Source organism: Anastrepha obliqua, chromosome 3 (assembly GCF_027943255.1).
Source record: "Anastrepha obliqua isolate idAnaObli1 chromosome 3, idAnaObli1_1.0, whole genome shotgun sequence".
Classification (NCBI taxonomy): Eukaryota; Metazoa; Arthropoda; class Insecta; order Diptera; family Tephritidae; genus Anastrepha; species Anastrepha obliqua.
In genome coordinates, this window is record NC_072894.1 from 49998441 (window position 1) to 50019988 (window position 21548).

The 21548-nt window shown below is 35.6% G+C and overlaps 2 protein-coding genes across 2 annotated transcripts; one reads left to right on the top strand and one right to left on the bottom strand.

Moving 5' to 3' along the window:
* The first annotated feature begins 635 nt into the window (after window positions 1-635).
* Window positions 636-14216, top strand: LOC129241820 (tryptophan 5-hydroxylase 1-like). The gene is made up of 9 exons (XM_054878342.1): window positions 636-757; window positions 837-1046; window positions 8021-8165; window positions 8247-8412; window positions 8512-8562; window positions 8742-9023; window positions 9097-9223; window positions 13300-13532; window positions 13663-14216. The coding sequence occupies exons 1-9, from the start codon at window positions 641-643 to the stop codon at window positions 13958-13960; spliced, it is 1629 nt and encodes a 542-aa protein (XP_054734317.1). The 5' UTR covers window positions 636-640; the 3' UTR covers window positions 13961-14216.
* A 14-nt stretch (window positions 14217-14230) lies between these two features.
* On the bottom strand, window positions 14231-20871 carry LOC129241821 (uncharacterized). The gene is made up of 2 exons (XM_054878344.1): window positions 20381-20871; window positions 14231-14859 (listed from the first exon to the last, which is right to left on the bottom strand). The coding sequence occupies exons 1-2, from the start codon at window positions 20464-20466 to the stop codon at window positions 14532-14534; spliced, it is 414 nt and encodes a 137-aa protein (XP_054734319.1). The 5' UTR covers window positions 20467-20871; the 3' UTR covers window positions 14231-14531.
* Between the last annotated feature and the right edge of the window lie 677 nt (window positions 20872-21548).

Here is a 21548-nt window from a genome sequence, read left to right on the forward strand (position 1 = left end):
ATTTGGCCAATCAAAGCCAACAAACGAGTAACCTATATGTATAACCATTGTGCGACGCCATCCATTGCGTAGGTGGAGTTAGTAGTGTGTGAATAAGCAGCGTAAACTTGAGCACGCCAACTTGCCACTTGTAGCACAGTTGTCTTTGTAGACATTCACTTGTTGCTACAGTTCACTTCCAAAGAGGTAGAGATGTGCTAAGAACCCGCGCTGTACAAATATCAGTTGCAGCTTTCATATCCTTGTAAATTTATATTCGTTGATACATTTACAAACATATATACACACATACTACTACTGCTACCACTACTTATGCATGAGTATGATGATGGTGAGAGGCAAACTGAATAATTTGATGATAATGCTGGTAGTTGAATGGCAGCAAATGTTTGCAATCAATGTAGAATGAGAAAGGTTAGGGGAGATATTTTATCATTATTTGCTGCCTAGATGTAGGCTATAAAAGCGTGTTGCACACCATTTGGATCTTGCAGTATCCTTTCGGAAATCGGCCCGTCGAGTTGACCTGAAAGCGCGTGTTCGCATTCTATAAGAGTTGCAGCAGAAGTTGAAGTTGCTGTGAAAAAAGTTTACTGAAAATTTTAAATCTTGTGAACTATAACTATAAAATCGACATAAAATGAGCGCTTCTGGCAAAAGTTTACTAGGTCTTTGGCTCTACCGTAGCGGTGAGCAAGAATGGGCTGTAAAGCAAGGCAGTCCACTGCATACGCTACGTAAGGTGCATCACAGTCTTGTAAGCGTTTTTAAAAATTTATCGCGAAAAAGTCCGTTTAGTGATACCCGTTTTTTTTTTGTTTTTGAATATAATGTAGGATACATCGAATTCTGATAGTGGTACAGAAAAGGGTAGTCTTGAACTGGCCGATTTAAATCGCCAAAGCTCGCCTGCTGATCGCGTGTCTATAATTTTTACTTTGAAAAATCAAGTTGGAAATTTGGCTAGAGCACTGCAAGTTTTCCAGGAATTAGGCATCAATGTTCTACATTTGGAATTATCACCTTTGGAGAAAATCACTAATCAGGTGAGTGTGAAACAATGCAATTGGAAAGAAGCCTTAAGAAGGATGCGTAAGGTTTGAAGTTAATTTTAAACAAGTAAACTTTTGGATTCAAACAAACTCATAGGCAATGAGATTTATAGCATAATATTACATGGATGGATTTAATCGACATACGGGTGTACGTAAGAACTTAACATATAAGGAGTGTTCATGACTTTTATTTGATCCCAAAAATATTCACACGCGTATGGGTTGGGTGAGTTTTATTAAGTTGTTCTCGAGATATACGCATTTAATCGAAAGAGAGCATGATACCTTTAATTTGCGTCGCGTTTATTTTTCATCATTTCACCAAATGGAAGTAATTTTATATGTAATTCGCGCGTACACCCGTTTTGGGTGTTTGGCCGAAATCCTCCTCCTATTTGTGGTGTGCGTATTGATGTTATTCCACAAATTCCAGTTTCAAGCCGATTCCGAAGGGCAGAAGGGTATAATACACTCTGAGGCTTGCCATTGCCTGCCGACGGACGACCGCTATTTGAAAAACACTTTTTCTTCATTTTATTGCTTCACGACATTTGAACCTACGTTCTCTCTAGATTCCGAATTATAGTCACGCACCAACCCATTCGGCTACGGCGGCTGTCGGATGGAAGTAATTTTGCTTTAACAGAGATGAAAGAGACAATTATCATTATATGGGAAGTGAGCATAGGTATAGACCGTTTTCTCCCATTTTCAATACATACTTATCCCGGAGAAAAAGTAATATGTATCCCAAATTTTATTGAAATATATTAATTTTTGCTCGAGTTATCTAGCGCATGGGCAGACATGGACAAATTGACTTCTCGCCTCATTCTGAGCATTTCGATATACAGAGAAGTACAAATGGGGCATTTACATATTTGTTCTGACTTCAATCCTTTATAATTTGAGAACGTTTCTATCAATTTTCAAAAAGCAAAAGCCAATTTAAAGTATTCAATTCAGTCTTTTATTATATAAAACGAAAATAATAAAATATTTAAATTACTTGGAAGTTTTTCAGTAACAAAACAATAACTTCATTTTATTGCATGAAGTCTACAAGAGTTTTGATGACATCTCTCTTGGAATAATATGACATATCTCTTCAATTGTTGGAATTTCAGTCTTATGAAATTTTCACCATTAATCTGTTCTCAATGTGATTGAGATTTGAGTTCTGAGTGAGAGTTTTGAGGGAAAGTAACCATTCCCTTGCAATCAGCGCAATTGCTGGTAACTGTAATTTTTCCACAGTTTTGGAAATATGCTCCTTCAATATTTCTAGAAAACTTATTTTAGTCATAGTGCTTTCAATAAAACAAAATGGGGGCACTCCATTTGCCGTCAGTGCTCCCCAAACCATTACGTGACCTCCACCATGTTTCGCAGTACCAACCACATTAGATGGATTGGGCGCTGTTGCTTTCCTTATCCAGACAAAACTGCGGCTATCCGACCCAGATAAGTTGAATTTCGATTCGGCGGTGAAAATAACGTTGCTCCAAAATTTATTCGGCTTTCAAACTTATTCTTTAGCCTAGTTTAACCCTTTACTTGCAGAAGGTGATTTTTTCTAGGAGTTCACGCTCTGTATTCGTTACTGTACGCAAAATTTCTGATAATTTACGTTCACAATTGCGGAGTTTTGGAGTGATTTAGTAATGTTAAAATGTTGTGCAGAAATTTTCGTGTTCTCTTTTATTAAACGTCACATTTCAGTTAATTTTAGAAACTCTTCCAGCATCACTCTTTCTAAGAAAATAATGGTTTTGATTATAGTTTTTTAATATATTAAATACTATCGAATTAGGTTCTTTCAAAATTTCCGCGTGTGATGCACCCTTTGGAATTGTATTTCGCAATAAGTTCTTTTTAAATCCCTCGATGTTTGCTTATTCATCTTCAATTTTAAAAACTTCCAACGCCAATGGCAATATGTGAAAAATAAAACTTGTGCAGTTCTGGAATACAAATAGTTTACTTAGATTTGCTAAAAAATACACAGATAGTGTATCACATTTCTAGACTTTTCACCTAGGTGTTGCCACTGACAATGTTTCACAGGGTTGCCACCTGTTCGAAATTAAAAAAGAATTGCATGAGATATGCCGATGTGGGTATCAAAAGAAAGGTATTTCACTCTGTATTACAATAGAGATATGAAACCCCGAATTTTTTTATTAATTTTATTATATTAAAATTAAAAATTGTTACATTAAAAACTTTAATGCTTTTAAAAAAACTTAGGCCTTTTATTTTTGCGTTTGTAAGCATTTGTGTCAGTATCGCGACAAATAGACCAACAGTATTCGCCAAGCATATGCGTAATGTCTTGTACTTTAAAGCGCTTTTCAATAGCCGCAATGTCCTGATTCAACCTTTCGCCATGTTCATCGCTACAAGCTCCTAAATCACCATGGAAACAATCTAAATGATTGTGAAGGAAATGGATTTTTAGCGACATTAATATGCCCATTTCGCCATATGCCGAAATCATTTCTGCAACAATATTTTTATAATTGTCAGCTCGTTTGTTGCCAAGAAACCGCTCAATAACGGCAACTGTGCCTTTCCATGCACGTTGTTCGATAGCATTCAATTTTGATGAAAATTCATAACTTGCAACTATTTTTTTTATCTGAAAAACTGAAAACACTTTAAATTATACACATCATTAAAAAAATAAAGTTACTAAAAGCCTTCGTCAAAAAAATACCTGCATGAATCTTTGCGCCGCTCAGTTTCGGAAAAATGTTGCACAAACTTGCAATCGCCTCGCCCTCACGATCCAGTTTTTTAAGTATTGGTACGCTTTAGTTTGAGTAAAAGTTACGCAAAAGTAGCACAGTTCGCTGCAGTGCTCCGTACGTGGCAGCCAAATTGTTGGTACAGAGTACTTTATTGTTGACCTTCCATCAACTTGTATAAATTTCTATAGCAATAGTCGCACACGACTTCCGGAATATATCACAAGTAAGGAACAAAAGCAGTCTTGAATATTTTCTGAAACGAATTAACCACTGTTTTCGTAATATTTTTAAAATTTTTACTTGGTGCGAATAAGCCACAGAACTTAAAACAATTGTCAAAGTATACGTCTCCTAGTAGCGCAACTGTCAGAAAAAAAAAAATTCAAGAAAATCTGAGAATTGATACAATTTTTTTTTTTTAATTTTACATAATAAAAACATTTCCACGAGTCTGCCTGCAGAAATTCAGCGCGATTGGATCACGGAAAAAGGGTTAAAAATTGATCCAAAGTTTTTTACACAGGCGGACTGCGAGCTCTATATTTTATACATAAAAAAAATTCTGACGTGTACATGAAAATCGCCGATGCCGGTGTATTTTTATTTTTTCTCCCCTTTCCGAAAAAGTATTGTATATTTGGTTCATAGGACAGAAAAAAAGTTCGTTTTTGTAACGCAGTGATCTTTGAATAATTCATTTATGTAATTTGATTTTTTTGAATTTTAGTGTCCTAGTTTCGTTTTGGTTCACTGCTTAGATTTATGTTATGTGAACAAACAAGTGTGTGTACAAGTGTGCGCTGGTATAAAAAGTGGCAAAAAATTGTTATGGGCTTTGTTTTTACATACATTCGGTATTGGTAGAACATAAATTTTCGCAATATGTACTTGGTTCCCAAGCTTTGAAATATGAAAAATTTAGGCAAAAATTGAACATAAAAAATTTTCTATCATTTTTTGTTTGTGTACTGCAGCTATCTATTTCTGCAGTGTCAAATATGATTGGCGTACGACGCCACTTGCAAAAATTATAAACCTCTTGATAGAGTGATTAATTTTGCGCCAACATTTTATCAGTTTTGCAATAAAAGGTCAGTTTAGGATACAGCTTAGCTCTGCAGGATTTCTAACTATTCAAATTTCAAATTTAAAAGACCTCACCGGAGACCCCATTTCGAGTCTATACTCGTAGTAGAAACTCAAGGTAAATCGTCGCGTTAACTGAAGGCCGTTAAGGAAATAAAGTTTAAAAATCGTTTTGAGATTTGCCAAAAAAGTTTGGCACTCGTTTGGTTTTCTTGCATGGGACCATTTTGAAGGCGGTTTTGCTTTCCGACAAATAAATAAAGACTGTAAAATTGTCTTTCAATTTAATTATATCAGTACTCTAAGCTTTACAATTATACAATTTGCAAAAGCTAATAAAAATATTTCTAATTTTGCTCTGGGGTTGGTACACCTTTGAAGATTTCAAAGGAATTGAAAACTGAGTTAAAATGATATTACATCATTATTACAAGATGAAAACAAAAAACTTCGACTATGTAAAGTGTATATGTCTTTTTAATACACAAAAATGTGTGGCAGATGAGTGACTGAAGGGCACTAAGTTTGCTGTTTGCCAATTTCTCTTGAATAGTTTTTTTAAGGTGCAATAGTGTTCCAGAGGTTCTCCATTGGATTTAGATGTGGACTAAATGTGGACCACTACAGCACAGACATATTTTTGAAGCGAAAAACATCTTTGTACGCTTAGCGCTGTGAGTTGGAGCATTCCCCACCGTGAAATTCTTCAATGAAATTCAATACAACATTACTCAAGACCTCTCCGTAATTTTCTTGACACGGTAGCTAAAAGCAGGCCATAAGAGAACCTCCGTGGAAGTTTCTCGAGTGACGCGTTTGGCATGGCTCGTAAATATCTCTCCAATACTTCTGACAGCCATCAGCCCCATCGGGATACATTTTTTTTCATCGCTAAAATGGTAAAAGCTTCTGTAAAGCCAGTCTATTTTAATATTTTAAATTCGAATATATATAATTGGCGCGTACCCCCTTTTTGGCGTTTGGCCGAAGCTCCTCCTCCTATTTGTGGTGTGCGTATTGATGTTTTTCAACAAATGGAGGGACCGGCAGTTTAAGCCGACTCCGAACGGCAGATATTTTTTATGAGGAGCTTTTTCATGGCAGAAATATACTCGGAGGTTTGCCACTGCCTGCCGAGGGGTGACCGCTCTTAGAAAAAACTTTTTCCATAATTTTTTTTACCGAGGTTCGAATCTACATTCCCTCTGAACTCCGAATGGGAATCACACACCATCCTATTCGGCCACGGCGGCCGCCGTAAAATCGAATATTCACTCAAAATTTTCTGTATTCTTCTTTTCATGACATTAAGAGAAAGTTCACACCTAATTTGGTTGGGGCTGATGTTTTTATTGACAGCCAGCTATCTTATTTCTTACATCTGTTCAAAAAGTTTTGCGGTTCGATAAGAGAGGGCGTTGCTACTAGCCAATTTTTTTGTGTTATGTTGGTACACTTTTCATATAAACGTATGTGAAGTATCATTTTAATCTGCCAATTCATTCTTTGATTACCAACTATTTAGTATCGACGTGTCACAGTATTTTCTACAATGGAAAAAATTAAGTTTCGTGTAGTGGTTGAATTATTATTTTTGGAAGGTTTAAAAGCAAATGAAATTTATGAACGAATTTTGAAAGTGTTAAGTGTAAAAGGACTTGTGTTTGTGGATTACTTGCAAACTGGTAAAACAATTAATCCTGAATATTATTGTAACCACTTAGACCACCTGAAGAAAAAAAAAAATCGTAAAAAAAATCCAAATTCGCAAAATAACATAATACTTTTTCATCAGGGCAATGCATCGTGTCACAAGAGCATTTTAACAAAGGCTAAAACCCGTGAATTAAAGTTCGAATTGTGGAAGCATTCACCGCATTCACCAGATTTGGTCCCTAGCGATTTCCCTTTGCTTGACGAAAAAAAAAAATCATGTGTGCAAAGTGTTTTTCACCAAATGATGAACCGTATTTTGCAGCTGTCCCAGATTCTCACTTCAGGGATGGAACTCATAAATTATTGGGTATGGGAATAAAATTCTGTTCTCGTGAAAGTGGTGTCGCTGCTGATACTATTTTTATGTTCGCTCTAGTAATATACTGGTGATTCAAAGGTTTATATGTGAGGTCTCGATCGCAGTAGTTGACATTCGTTTGAGGCGTAAAAATCCCTTTTTATCTGACGTCAAAAATGTCTATGTTCGTCCCGAAAAAACAGTATTTGCGGGAAGACATGCTTCATTATTACCTTTTAAAGAAAAGTGCAGCTGAAACGTGCCATATATTGAACAGTATTTACGGTAATCACGCCCCACCAAAAACAACTTCTCCAGAGTGGTTTCGACGCTTCCAAAGTGGCAATTTCGAAGTGAGTGATAAAGTTCGCGAAGAGGCACCGAAAAAATTCAAAGATACTCAACTACAACAATTATTGGATGAAGACGCATGTCGAACACTTTTTGTACGCGATGAGAATGGTCCAGAAAGCAAGTAACAAGGTGCCACATCAATTGAAGTAGAGGGATATCGAGAGACGTTTGGTGACGTGTGAGATGCTTTTGGAACGGCAGAAAAGAAAAGGTTTTCTGCATGGCGATGAAAAATGGATCTATTATGACAACCCTAAGCGCCGAAAATGTTGGAGCCTGCCAGGTGAACCAGGTACATCGACAGCGAAAGAAAATATTCATGCTTCAAAGGTTATATTGTGTATCTGGTGGTGAAAGGACGGAAACTTATTCCTATACCCAATAGAACCTCGTTGGAACAAGAGTAAATGAGACTATACTGAATAATAAATAATAATAATAATAATGAATAATACATTATAAGGCAACTCAGGCGAATATTATATTATGCAGCTTGGTTGAAGAAAAATTATGAATTTTGTAAGTCTCATGAAGCTATTTTGCATAGTGCACAAGCAAAAAAAAGTGTTTAAATAATCTTTAAAATCGAGTATTTTAAAAATGGTATAACCAAATTTTTCAAATAGGACCTAAAAATAGTATCCTTAACTGTTTATGAGGATTTTTCTGTTAAACCTGCATGTCTTTTTTGAATTTACACCTTTATTTACTTACAAAACTTATTAACTTTGTGTTTTTGTTTTTTTTTTTTGCTGAAGGCTGATGTACTGGTCGATGTAGAATGTGATGCCCGACGGTTAGATAAAGTACTGCAGGTGCTTAATCGTGAGGTGCAGTCCGTAAATTACACTGCTGTACGTCCAATGTCTCGAGCGCCATCCTTATCAGCGTGCTCAAGTTTTGGTAACTCTTTAAATGCGTGTTTATTTACACAAAAAAAAAGCAATCCCTTTACTAATCTAAACTTAAAATGTTTCTTGTCAGACTTTGGTGAGATGGTTTGGTTTCCACGCAAAATGTCTGATTTAGATAAGGCACAAAATGTACTCATGTATGGCTCAGAGCTGGATGCTGACCATCCAGGCTTTAAAGATCCTGTCTATCGTAAGCGGCGTGAGACATTTACATCTATTGCCAACAATTACAAACAGTAAGTGTGCAAATATGTATGCAATAATAAAAAGTTTACTTTGATATGCCAACCATTCTTCATAAAACTTTCTCACCCAATTTCTTACAAAATCAATAGCGGGCATGCAATACCACGTGTAACCTACACACCGGATGAGATAAAAACTTGGTAAGTGTCTTTGCAGCAGTGTTTTTTACTAACCACAACAGATAAAAGTTAAAGCTAAACCAATTAACGGCACGCACACGTACTGACAAATATACAAATAAATATGCGTATCTGAATAGTTATTGTTGATTCAGAAGTTTATTGTTGAATTTTATTGGTGCTAAATTGCTACTTTTCAGGGGCATCGTCTTTCGTGAACTGCATCGTCTCTACGTCAAGCATGCAGTGCGTGAGTATATGGAAAATTGGCCGGAATTGGTTAAGTATTGTGGTTACCGTGAGGACAATGTGCCGCAGTTGGAAGATGTTAGTAACTACTTGAAACGTAAGACCGGGTTTCAACTACGTCCCGTAGCTGGCTATTTATCTCCACGTGACTTTTTGTCCGGATTGGCTTTTCGTGTTTTCCATTGCACACAGTATATTAGACATTCTTCGGATCCCTTCTATACGCCTGAGCCGTGAGTAATATAAATTTGTTGTTATCAAGAAGAAACCATGGGATGTGTTTATTACTAAATATCTTCGTTTTAGGGATTGCTGTCATGAACTTTTGGGTCATATGCCATTGCTCGCTAATCCCAGTTTTGCACAATTCTCACAGGAAATTGGGCTGGCCTCACTAGGGGCTGCGGATGCAGATATTGAAAAGTTGGCAACGGTTGGTAGTTGCCATTTAATTTTAATTAACAAATGCTTTCCTATACAAATTTCACCTTTATTACAAAAAGCAAGTGCTGAACCTGGCACAGTGTAACAGGTGTTTATGCAAATAGAAAATTTGTAAAAATAATTAACATAAGCGTGAGTCAGAATATTTTCTAAAAAATTTTAAAATTTATGACGGTATAAATTTTTGAAAATAAACATCGCTGGCCGTGATAAATGCCTAAAAGTTTCGTTCGAAACGACGATGCAGTAAATCCGTTTTAAGGGCTGCTTTTGAATGGCTTTGGGTTGCTCTTCAGTCTAATTAGGGAAATTTTGCTTATTGACGTAGCCAGACGTATTGAGTAGACGGTTATGTACACCATAAGTTGGCCTGAGCGCGCAATGAATTCTTTTCGCAGAGCGTCGATTTTCATTCGAAAAATTACCTCCAATCTTTCGACAGTTAGAAGTTTTAAAAATACTGTAATCTCCGACTGAATGCAGCCGAAATAGTACTGCTCATTGTTATCAATCTCAAGCATAAATTTACTTGCAAAATTAAATTTTAGTGCTGTATGCAGGAAGATGACCAATATTTCGGTGCTTGCAAACGGGAAATGCTTATAATCGAGATACTTTTACACTTCTGGATCAATTTGTTGATGCCGTTCCGCCAAAAATCGCCTAGTTTGGTGTCAAGAAGTTGTTGAGCCAGTTTTCAGTTCAAGGACATCTTTGTTATCGAAGGTAACGCATTTTGTATGGTATGAGAGGGAGCGGAACAGATGGTAATCGTCGGATGGTCTTCGAGCTCTTGAAGTGCGGCTTTGACGATTTGTGCAACATGAGGTCTGGCGTTGTCGTGAAGCAGTATGGTTTGATCATATCGATCACGTTTTTTTCAGTCGAATAGCCTCATTCATGCGTTTTAGCCGGGCAATGCAGAGCTCCTTATTGACAAATGCATTCTTTTCGAGCATTTCCCAGCGCGCCATGCCCTTCCAGTCCCACCAAACACATACCATGATCTTCTTTGGATGGAAATCCGGATTGATTCTCGCCTTCGGCGTATCTCTTGGAGCCACCCACTCCTTTTTTTGACGATTCGGTACAAAAGGCATTGTTTTTGACTGCATGTTGTTCGAAGGCGGGAGAGATGCTGAGAAGCAAATTAAAGGCGACTTTCTTTTTTCCGTTGAATGAAGGTGATTGAGAATCATTTTATGATCGCAGTTCATTTCCTCCAATTCGCGACTCTTGTTCAAGAGTGATTTCGAACCTTCTTCATCAAATTCAAGGCCTTCCGTCATTTTTGGTCTTTTGCAAACCATTTCCGTGCTGTAGACTCGCCTATGACACCTTCTCCATATACGTCGCAAATGCCCCGGGCTGCTTCGGCAGCTTTTTGACCTCGATGAAAAGCAAAGAAAAGCAGTGGTGGAAAATTTATAAAATATTTTGCCTTCTGGGTATTCCACTTCTAAGCCTCAAAACTAATAAAAAATTGAATAACTAAAAAATACAATTAACAGAGCTCTATCGAATGAGTACCTACCCTTTGCCACAAGCAAACAAACGTTGTAAAATAAAATAAAATATAAAATCGTCATGAATCGTCAATTATGAACAAAATTTGATATATCACGCTTAAGAAGAAGAACCGAATATATTACATATGTAATTCAATTAAACTTTTCATATATCACAAATCATTTCATAATTCAATTAATCTTTCCATGTGCCATTCGAAGCGGTCGTGCTAAATTTCAAGCGGTCGTGCTAAATTTCAATTCCCGTCTACGTTTACGTCTATTATAATTAATTTAGAAAACAAACTTGCATTCATATTTATTGCTGATTAAAAGATTAAATTTATTTGCAATGTGTTTCAAGAGGAGATCGAAACTTAAATGGCATTCTATTTTCTATTTTTCAAAGTGCAGTTGTTTTTTTTTTCTTTTTATTAATAAGCAATATATAATATGTACGTGAAAATAGAGCGATAAGACCCCGTGAAAGTTTACGATTTCGTTGGAATTCGCTATGGGACGATGGGCTCGAGATATCGGGTGTTTTTTAAAGAGATTGAGAACTTAAAATGATAGTACAAACCAGAACTATTGTCCTGATAAAATGTTTTTATTATAATCTAGTTGATAATTTCGTGACATTTATTTTGGATATCCGGCATATGTCCGTCGCGACTACAAGTTACAGGGACCATTCGATCGGCTCAATTTTTGATGAAGGGATGTTTATTTCATTATAAAGAGGGAGGTATCTATGCCGTTAATAGTGGAAAATAACATCAGGCAATTGACCACCACGACCACGCTTACAGGACAATATCCTTTTCATGAAATATCCCATAACCGAATTGCAAAGTGGCTGCCCTATGCCCTCGATAGCCTCACGAATTCCATCTTTGAGGTATTGAATCGACCCTGGGCTGTTGGCGTAGACCTTCTTTTTTACGTGACCCCAAAGAAAAAAGTCACAAAGTGTTAAATCACAAGATCTCGGTGGACAATTGTGATCACCTCTTCGAGAGATAACACGGTCCGGAAACTTTTCCCGTAAAAGATCAATTGTTTCGTAACTTGTATGGCACGTAGCACCGTTTTGTGCAAATAAACGTTGTCCAGTTCAATACCATCCAATACCGGCCAAAAATCGTTAATCATCTCTCCTGTTTAACATCTAACACCTGTTATTGGAAGACCCATTATATGGCAAGTTTCGCTGTCTTGTTGATACCAAATGTCGTCGATGTTTAGCTGATTCATTTTTGGAAATACAAATTTAGTCGGTACAGCTCGATAGCGCTTGCCATTCACCGTAGCGACAGCTCCTTCTTCATTTCGAAAAAAATTAGGATTTATTATGTTTTTTTTTACAAACAAAATTTGCACAATTTGAAAGCTTTGTTCTGGCGTTAAACGATTTATGACGATCTGCCAAACTTTACTGAATCGAAATGCCAACGCAGTTTGCCATTCTCAGCTGTCAAACCATAGTTGTCGATATCGATAGTTCTCATGCAGCTAAAAAACACCCAATATTTAGAAAAATTATACTACAGCGCGATTTGGTTGAATAAAAAAAATGAATAATGCCCGAAAATACAAAATTTTATGAAAAATTGTTAGAATAATTGCGCCGAGTTAAATGTATTTAATAAGAAGCTTACTTAAGAAACATTAAAAAACACTCCTGTGGGCCAAATCTATTGGAGTTTTTACAGACAACCATATCTTCCACAAATATTTTGAAAACTCCAATTCAATACCAATGCGATCGACAACGTAATTCATACGCGATACAAATTAAATAATTGCGTTATGATTGAGTACGAAATTGATATCCTATTCTGAAGTGTTAAAAAATACATATTTAATGCGATGGTCGCTATTTATATTTTTGGCCTTCTGGTGTTTTCAAGCGCCATACGACATTTTCATCCGAAAGTTTGACATAATTTACCATAAACGCACTCAAAACTTTCTGTTGTGTAGTCCCTATTAGAGTTGTTTACAGTGTTTTTAAAAACTCATCATGCAAAAAATGGAATTGAACCGTGACCATTTTCGCCCGATTATTTTTTACAATTTTCGACATGGCTTAACAAAACAAGAATTAATCGATGCACTAAAATCATTATACGGCGAGCAAACGCCTTCTTTCAGCAATCTAAATAACTGGTAGAATGTAATTTTTCATGGTCGCTCTTTGCTCACCGACAAATTCCGGGAACCTTGTCTAAAATCTTTTTGTGTCCCTGAAAATAACGATGATGTGCTTAGTCAGTCTGCTCGTACATCTGCCTTTGATTGAAGTAAATACTAGAGGCTTTGGTGGTGGTAGTAAGTTAATTCCACAAAACAAAAGCTTTATAATAACTACTTATGTACATTTTTTTAGTTTTTTTTTTAATTATAAATTTACTTAATTCATTGAATGAGCTGGGCCTTTAATGCTTGTAATTATTTGGCTTACTATCATCAATATTACTTTCTTTTATTTTTGCGCTTCAAAGTGTGCACTTTCATTAAGATGTTTATTTCCCTTTTATGTGCTCTCGACCAGTTATATTTCTTCACGGTTGAATTTGGACTGTGTAAGCAACAGGATAATACTTTCAAGGTATATGGCGCTGGTCTATTGAGCTCTGTGGCTGAACTACAACATGCTATAACTGCTAAAGATAAAATAAAAAAATTCGATCCGGATACTACTTGTCAAGAGGAGTGCATTATAACATCCTATCAAAATGCTTACTACTACACAGATTCATTCGAGGAGGCCAAAGAGCAGATGAGGTATGGTGATACAAAACGTTAGAATTTCGTGTGTGTTTTTTTGTGTTGTTGTTAAATAGATGACGCAATGAAAAACCATCATTAAACAGTTCAGAGTTTTACTTAACTACACGAATTTTATGTATTGCAGAAACTTTGCCGACAGCATCCAGCGTCCTTTCGGCGTGCGCTATAATCCATATACTCAAGAGGTGGAGGTACTATCGAATGCGCAGAAGATCACTGCGTTTGTAAGTGAGCTCAAGGGCGATTTGAGCTTGGTTTGTCAAGCTATGCGTAAGATTTCGGCAAACGACGAACAATTGGACGTAGATAGCATTGCTAATATGCTGCAGACAACGCTAAATGTGCGTGGTGACAGAACTCCGTGCAGCTCCAATGTAAGTCCAGATAATTCAGATAACTCGCAGCACTCGGTAGGTGAATAGAGGACGTTAAATGTTATGCGAAAATGGCTGCAACGATGGATCACGATGAAAGTATGTATGTTTGAATATGGACAAATTCTTAGGGAAAGCACTAAAATTTAAAAACGAAAAGAAAAACAAAAATAAAAATCATACCTATTACTCGTAGAGAAATTTTATTTGATAATAAAAATTACTCAGTAAATGGATGTATGTATGTATAGAAGAATTTATTAAAAAATTTCCGTCTTTATGTAATAGTTTGGCAATAATAAAATTAAACTACACACACATACAAATTGGAAATGTTTTAATGTTGGAGAAAATAAATCTTAAAGTATATGAGAAAAGTTAGCATTCCAATCGTCTACGGGTTCTTAATAATTTATACTTAATTTAAATTTAAATTTAATTAACTTCCTATGCTTATCATGCATATTTGTATAGTGTTTTAAAAGTAAAATTTTCACAAGTAAGTATATGATAGGAAAAATATATAAAAATTAGATTTGATATATCCCTTTAGTAATCAAGAGGTGTACCAATTTTTTGTTTAATTAAATAATTAAATATTAATTTTTCCTTAGATAAATTATTTATTATAAATCATATCACAATCGTTGCCAATGAATTGTTTGTTGATGTAATTTGTCGAGCAGTCCACCAAGTATTTGGGTATGGTCCATATGTTGAAGATGCTTAATAATGGCGAAACTCGCCGTTTAATTCGGCTCACTATGAAACAATAGGAACTACGGAACCAATTTCTGGATACATTTTCGACTCCCTTATATACTTTCTGTGGCTTGAGAATCTTCTTCACTTCGACACGAGGCGTGATTTGCATTTGGTCGACAGATTGGCAAACTTTTTCGTTACTCATTAAAATACCCGCCACAATATACATCAGTTTGAAGTATCTGGAAAACATGTGATTGGGAGAGAAAGAGAGAGAGATAAATGAGCGTAAATAATCAATGGAAAAAGTGTCTGCAATTATGCTTGTACAATAATAAATGCGCATACTTCTGTAGCCAAGCACAAAATGCTTCAAACAGAACAAACAACCAAAAAATTATGAAAAAAATATAAATATATTACTGATAAGGATTTTAGGCGCATACTCGTACACATGTGTTGGAGAACGTTTGACTCGACTTGATATTTATAATATTTACTGCACTGCCACATGCATACAAGCATAGTTTGACAAAAGGCACTATCGCAGCGGGAACTTTGAACTCTGCATGCAGTTAAAAAATAAATGGCTCCGCTCAGTACTTAGTGTTTATTGCAACCCAAACTACGAGACAGGTATATGCGAGTATATGCGTGATTGTTACGGATACCAATATTAACGGAAAATTTGTATTCAGGAATTTCAAGATATTTTAACGTAATCTGGATGTCGAGATTCACCTTAGTACGTAACTTTTTCAGTATGAGTAGGGGAAAATGGGGAGTTGTGAGACACAGGGAGTTGTGAGACATTGTTACCTTTTGGCATTATTCATTTGTTTACATTCGATTTTAAGTGTCAACAAGTGTTCTCAATGCGATCTCACTTTTCAGCTAGCATTGGTCATATTTACACGCATTCGGCGCGTCTCTCCAGTTACTGTGTTTTGGAATTTCTCGGTAAGTTTTTTTCATCATTTGTTTTGCGATACATTCGATCAGTTGTTGAAGCAAATTGCAAATGTTAATATATACAAATTATTAATTGTCCTATTAGCTTTGAATTTACACATTCACTTGGGCATGAACGTTCGATGTGTTTATGACTACGCGGGGAGTTGTAAGACAACAAATGTGGGGAGTTGTGAGACACCGTTTTTTTCGACGTTTTACCGCATCTTTCATAAGTACCTCGCAATATTCATGCATTGTTTGTATATACAGGGTAGGCCATATATCATGAAATTTTTGGATAAATTTGAGTTTTTATTGTTTTTCATTGCAATGTATGCGATCGAGCTGTGCACGTAAAGTGTGCCAATTTACGAACTGGTTATTATACATGTTCTCACTGCGAATCATCAGATTGATGGCATTGCATTTTTTATACACTTTTTTATAACAATTGTCTTTTCTTTTTTATTTTTCATCTTAATAAAGAATTAACAACTAAAATAAGTCATTTTTATTGATTTAAACCATGGTGTCTCACAACTCCCCACATTTTTGTATTTTGTATTTTGTATATTATTATATTTTATATTATTATATACAATTTTAATTTTAAGGAAAATTGTAGTTTTGTTAAATAGGCCATACCAATAGCTTCCAGTATTCATTGACTAAAGATTCCATCGTTGACATATGCAGAATATTAAGATTTTGAGTAATACGGGTCCAAAAACAAAACCCGTCTCACAACTCCCCATTCTCCCCTACAAAATCCAAAAAAATTATTAATCTACTATCGTACCCGTACTAGAATAAAAAAATGGATAAATGGCGCGGTTTTGAATTTGATACTCTAAAAATCGGTTTTTTAAAGTTTTTTAATAAAAAAATAAATAATGTAAATAAATAAGACTATCGGCCAAAGGTAACTCTAAAAGGTTTAAAAACGAAGAATATTTCTTTTAATAGCTTCAGAGCCTGGAAAATGTTACATCATAAAAGTTTCATACCCCTCAGTTAAAGGATATTAGAACGTATAACAATATCCCCCTAAAACTTTTAAATGCAAAAGAAAGAAATTATTCCAAATATCGTCACAAAAATGTGCTTGAATACTATAAAAGTATCTGTAATAACCTCAGAATGAGTACGCAATAAAAGAATGCATCACAGAGCTCAAAATGTGGTTAAAGAAATCGAAACAAAAATTCAAGTGGTTCACTAATAGACTTTGGAGTCTAGCTGAATAGAAAACACGCGATAGCAACGTCACAAATGTGCATTTGTGTGTGCAAAGGTATTTATTTACTTATATGTATGTACACATAAGTGCACCCACATTTCGTTTATCACCTGTTGAAAGTAATAATATAATATACAATTTTACAAGTGAGCGATTCCATGACAAGTGATCGAGGTACTTTAGGTATTGTCGTATTAAAAGATTTTTATTAATTAATTAAATAAATAAATTCTTCTAAATTTGGTATAGTAGACTTGAATATAATAAAAACTTAATAATTTCTAAAATTATTTGATATTAAGGGATTTGGTATAGAATTTTTAAAATTAAATATCTTCCGTTCTTTTTACAATATTTAAAAATTTTCTTTTTTTTAGAATAAATCATAACTATTAAAAACAGACAAACATCTGCGAAGGGTATTTTTCAAAAATAACAAACAAGAAAAAAAAGTTTCTCATGAACTAAAAAAACAATTTTTTTTTCCAAAAAAAAATAAAAAAGTAGGGGAGATCGGGGGGTCGTGAGACACGGGGGGTCATGAGACACGCTCACAGCCCTGAACTGAAGAGCGCGGCATCTGTCTGGTATCTGCGTAACTTCTTGCTAGCTTTCAATCATAATATTTACATGACAAATATTTTGTTCATGCAGGTTATTTGTGTGTCCTCATACCGCGACTCCACTTGTGTGATTGAAAGTTTTGCTGATAATCGTTTTTGTTGTTTCTTACACTTTGTTGAACAAGCTAATTATAAAAGTGCATGCATCAAAACCTTCCTTGGTGAGTAGCCTTTTGACCCACAACAAGAGTTTTGCGTAAATATTAAATGCATCCATAAAACAGTGGCCACATTGAAAATAAAGCAATTGGGGGGTCGTGAGACAGCGTATTCGGGGGGTCATGAGACATGCTATTTCCGTAATCTAGGAACATTTAATAGTATTCTACAGCCGTATCTCGCATTTCTGTGTTACGTTTAGTGTTATTTACACTATTATTTATTTATTTACACCAATTCAGCATATATTACAAGAGGTTGGTCCTCTGAAACACAGCGCTCCGATCAAGAAATCTAATCGAGGTCGAAAATCAATGGGCAGCACTATTTTGACTTCGGAAGTTAACGTGGCCAATTTACGCCGAAAATCTGACGAAAAAAAAGCAAAAGATTCTCAGAATAAAGAAAACCAGAAGAACAAGGCAGCAAAAGCATTACCATCGAAGCGCGGACGTCCTAGAAAATCTTCGGTTGTAATGACGATTCAAAATATGTCGGACTCTGAAGATGAAGACTTTTGTATTATCTGCAAAGGTGTAATGCCCAAAAAATTAAACCGAAACAATTCGATTCACTGTAATACTTGCGATAGACCTGTTCACTTGAAATGTGCAAATTTAACAGCCGGCTATTACACCTGCATCCATTGTGAATCTGATTAATCTAATATTTTCTTTTTCGGATATTCATTGACTTGATTGATTAGGTATATTATTCATATTGTTCATATCAATTATATTGTAGAAGCCAATATATGCCTTTTTAACGATTGAAATAAAAAATTTTTATAAAATCAGGCCGTTTTCTTTCTGATGAAATTTGTGTCTCACAACCCCCCGAACATGCGAAAATCCGAAAAAAATGATTTTTGAGCAGGCAGGCAAAACTTAGAGATTTTTCTATAATTTTAAGAAATTAATCTTTTGTCAAAGTGTTGTTATACTTAATCACAATTAAAAAATTTTAATGTGCAGAAAAATGGATAGGTTATATTATGTTTATGGTCAAAAAACAAAACCCGTCTCATAACCCCCCGATCTCCCCTATATTTTACCCTAAAGAATTAAAAACAAAATTTATATTTAAAATTTTTTTAGAAAGAACGGAATATATAATATTTCACTTAAAAAAAACAATTAATACATTAAACATATCTCAAAATTATTAAATTGTTTTACATTTTTTTTCGGTTTACTTCTTACTTTACTCGGCCCTTTCGACGGTTGTATACCTTGCTGCGGTGAAAGGGCTTAAGTTGGGTCAATGAACCAAGGAGCTATGCCATGCCAGGTTCAACCGTGTTGGGTAGGTTCTTGGAAAGATTCCGAAAACTAAAACACAACTAATTCAAAATTCAAGGTGTGCTTGAAATCGTGCCAAGGACTGAATGGTGCAGGGAATTAAAACATTTGCATCGCTAACAGAGCTTCCCTCTCGAGTACCTGGCCGCCTTCGAGAGTAGCTGTGACCTTACCGTTGTATGGGGCGCTGCCACGGAGGACACCATCATTTCCATTTTTAAATTGTCAGTTGAGGAGCTTGACGTGCGTCAGGAAAAGCAACCGTGAGAAACAGATGATGTCAAATACTTTACTGAAGGTGGTAAAGAAACTAAAATTGACTTGACATGGAATCGCTCAAGTGTCAACCAAACTGCCTTCGAGGCGGGATTCCATCATTTTCGTGTATCATGATCTCGTTACAGAGATCTAGCCGCCAATACAGACTATTATTTGGTCGTATTCCAGCTACTGCTTGAGAGCATAGGTAAGTATTTTGTAATATGTGAGAAAAAATCCATGGATTCCATGTTACAGCAAAGCTCCTTAGCATCCGATGCGACCGTTTTGGTTGGCACGAGTATGTATGAGTAATACCGTGGTAAAAAGAAATTAGGTAATTCCTAAAAATTATTTTTTTTTAATATTCATATTCGTATATATGTATGAACATATAATAAATAATTAGAAATATGAGTGGGTCTTGAAATTACGCGAGTGTGTTTTTTCACCTCTTTTGACATGCCCTGGAAACTTTTCGGATCACATACCTATAGCGGGTATCTGATAGTATTTAAAATCATTGCTTTAATTCCTAACACTTCTTCTTCTTGATTGGCGTGATAACTGCTTCCGCGATTTTGGCCGAGTTTAACAAAGCGCGCCAGTCAATTTTTTCTCGTGCTAACCGGCGCCAGTTGGACACACCAAGTGAAGCTAAGACCTTCTTTAATCGATCTTTCCAACGCAAATGAAGCCTCCTCTTCCTCCGCTACTACCAGCTGGTACCGCATCGAGTACTTAGAAAGCCGCAGCGTTTATATCCATTCGGACGATATGACGCAGCCAATGAAGCCGCTTGATCTTTATTCGCTGCGCTATGCGTCGTAAAGCTCATACAGCTCATTGTTTCATCGCCTGCAATTCTCGCCGTCGCTAACGTGCAAAGGTTCAAAAACCCTCCCCAGAATCTTTCTCTCAAACACTTCAAGGGACGCCTCCGATAAGAGGTGATGATAGAAAACAAGGAGGATTAATGCAGAATATCGAAATTGTTTAAAGAAACAGGATAATGATTTTTAATAAATCAAAGTGCCTTGAAACGAAAGAATATTATTGTTAAAAAATGCTCATCATTCGCATGTTAATTGCTTGGCTACTCACTTTAAATACGTAACTGATTACTTACACATACATATGTGCGTACACAACTACATACATATGTATGTAAGTACATATACATGTTCACGTGCTTGCGCATAAATTTCCGATAATTTTTCTGACTCACCTAAAAGTTCTGGACATCATTTTGCCGGATGAGCCGTCACACACCCCTAGATCGCTCACTACTATTTCTAAATCCTTTAAAGTCATACGATCCGACTTCGATTGTTTCCTGCCCTTATTGATTTTAAAACTTTTTCAATTACGCGTTCACGAGCTCACGAATCCGATTTTGATAATCACTTCGAAATATTTTTTATTTAGTTTGATTTTTGTATATTTTTAGTGCAAAGGCGATTAATATTTATTTTTTTTTCTAAGAAGATTTTTTTTGTTTTAATATGAACTTAAAATTTGTATTTGATTTATTTCTAATACATGATAAGCATTGTATGTGAGAGTTCACTTAATTTAAAATTTTTTCTAATTTCTGCCTTCTCGATTAAACGTCGCGTTGCTTGTATTGCACTGCCCTTGATTTGTCTGCCTGTTTGAAAATCAAAATTCTTTAACAAATAAATATTTCGTGTACGCTTACATCGAATCACACACCACAACTGAGCGCGTTTCTCTCGACAGGCAGTTTACAGAGCGTTAGATGAGGTTTTAGACTCTCCACAACACCGATCTGATGTGCGTCTGCCTGCCTGCCTGGTAGAGTTGAGATTATAAATTTAGATAAGCGCTGGTGGCGTGAGAGTGTACCAATTCCAGAAGGGCAATAAGAAAAGTAAAACGGTCTGATTTATAGGCCTCTCACAGTGGGTCCGTTGCGACATGCAAAAAGTACCGTTAGTGCCACAATGAAGAAACAAGAACACAGATACTCTTGTCGTGAAAGCAAATAATTGTTTGGGGAAAAAGAAATCCATTTTTCCGTAGCTCGTTGTAAATTATGACTTCAGCAGGTTTCGTACTAATGTGTTTTGCCCTTACTGTAGGCGAATTTTGGTAGCATGGTGGTTATAGGTTTGTGTCTTTGCTATCTTTATGGTAATTCAAATTTCTGTAGTGCTTGCTACATTTCAACTTTTCGTAGATGCGAACAAAATAATGAAAATAACTTAGCTAATTTAGTTTATTACCAGCTACAGAGATACAAAAAAAAGTAATGCTTTAACTTTTATATCCACAGGGTGTTAAAGGCAAATCAGACATTCAAAACAGAGTGCACATGGCCTATAAAATTATTTATTATGTAATATTGGTTTGTGGGAAAATAAATCCATTAT

What these genes read in the sequence shown, in the direction of transcription:
- LOC129241820 (XM_054878342.1), top strand. Translation starts at nt 641, where the DNA reads ATGAGCGCTTCTGGCAAAAGTTTACTAGGTCTTTGGCTCTACCGTAGC. An exon ending in TGGAGAAAATCACTAATCAG is followed by an intron (nt 1,047 to 8,020) that starts GTGAGTGTGAAA and finishes TTTTTGCTGAAG; the next exon opens with GCTGATGTACTGGTCGATGT. An exon ending in ATTGCCAACAATTACAAACA is followed by an intron (nt 8,413 to 8,511) that starts GTAAGTGTGCAA and finishes CAAAATCAATAG; the next exon opens with CGGGCATGCAATACCACGTG.
- LOC129241821 (XM_054878344.1), bottom strand. Translation starts at nt 20,466, where the DNA reads ATGACTTTAAAGGATTTAGAAATAGTAGTGAGCGATCTAGGGGTGTGT. An exon ending in ATGATGTCCAGAACTTTTAG is followed by an intron (nt 14,860 to 20,380) that starts GTGAGTCAGAAA and finishes CATGTTTTCCAG; the next exon opens with ATACTTCAAACTGATGTATA.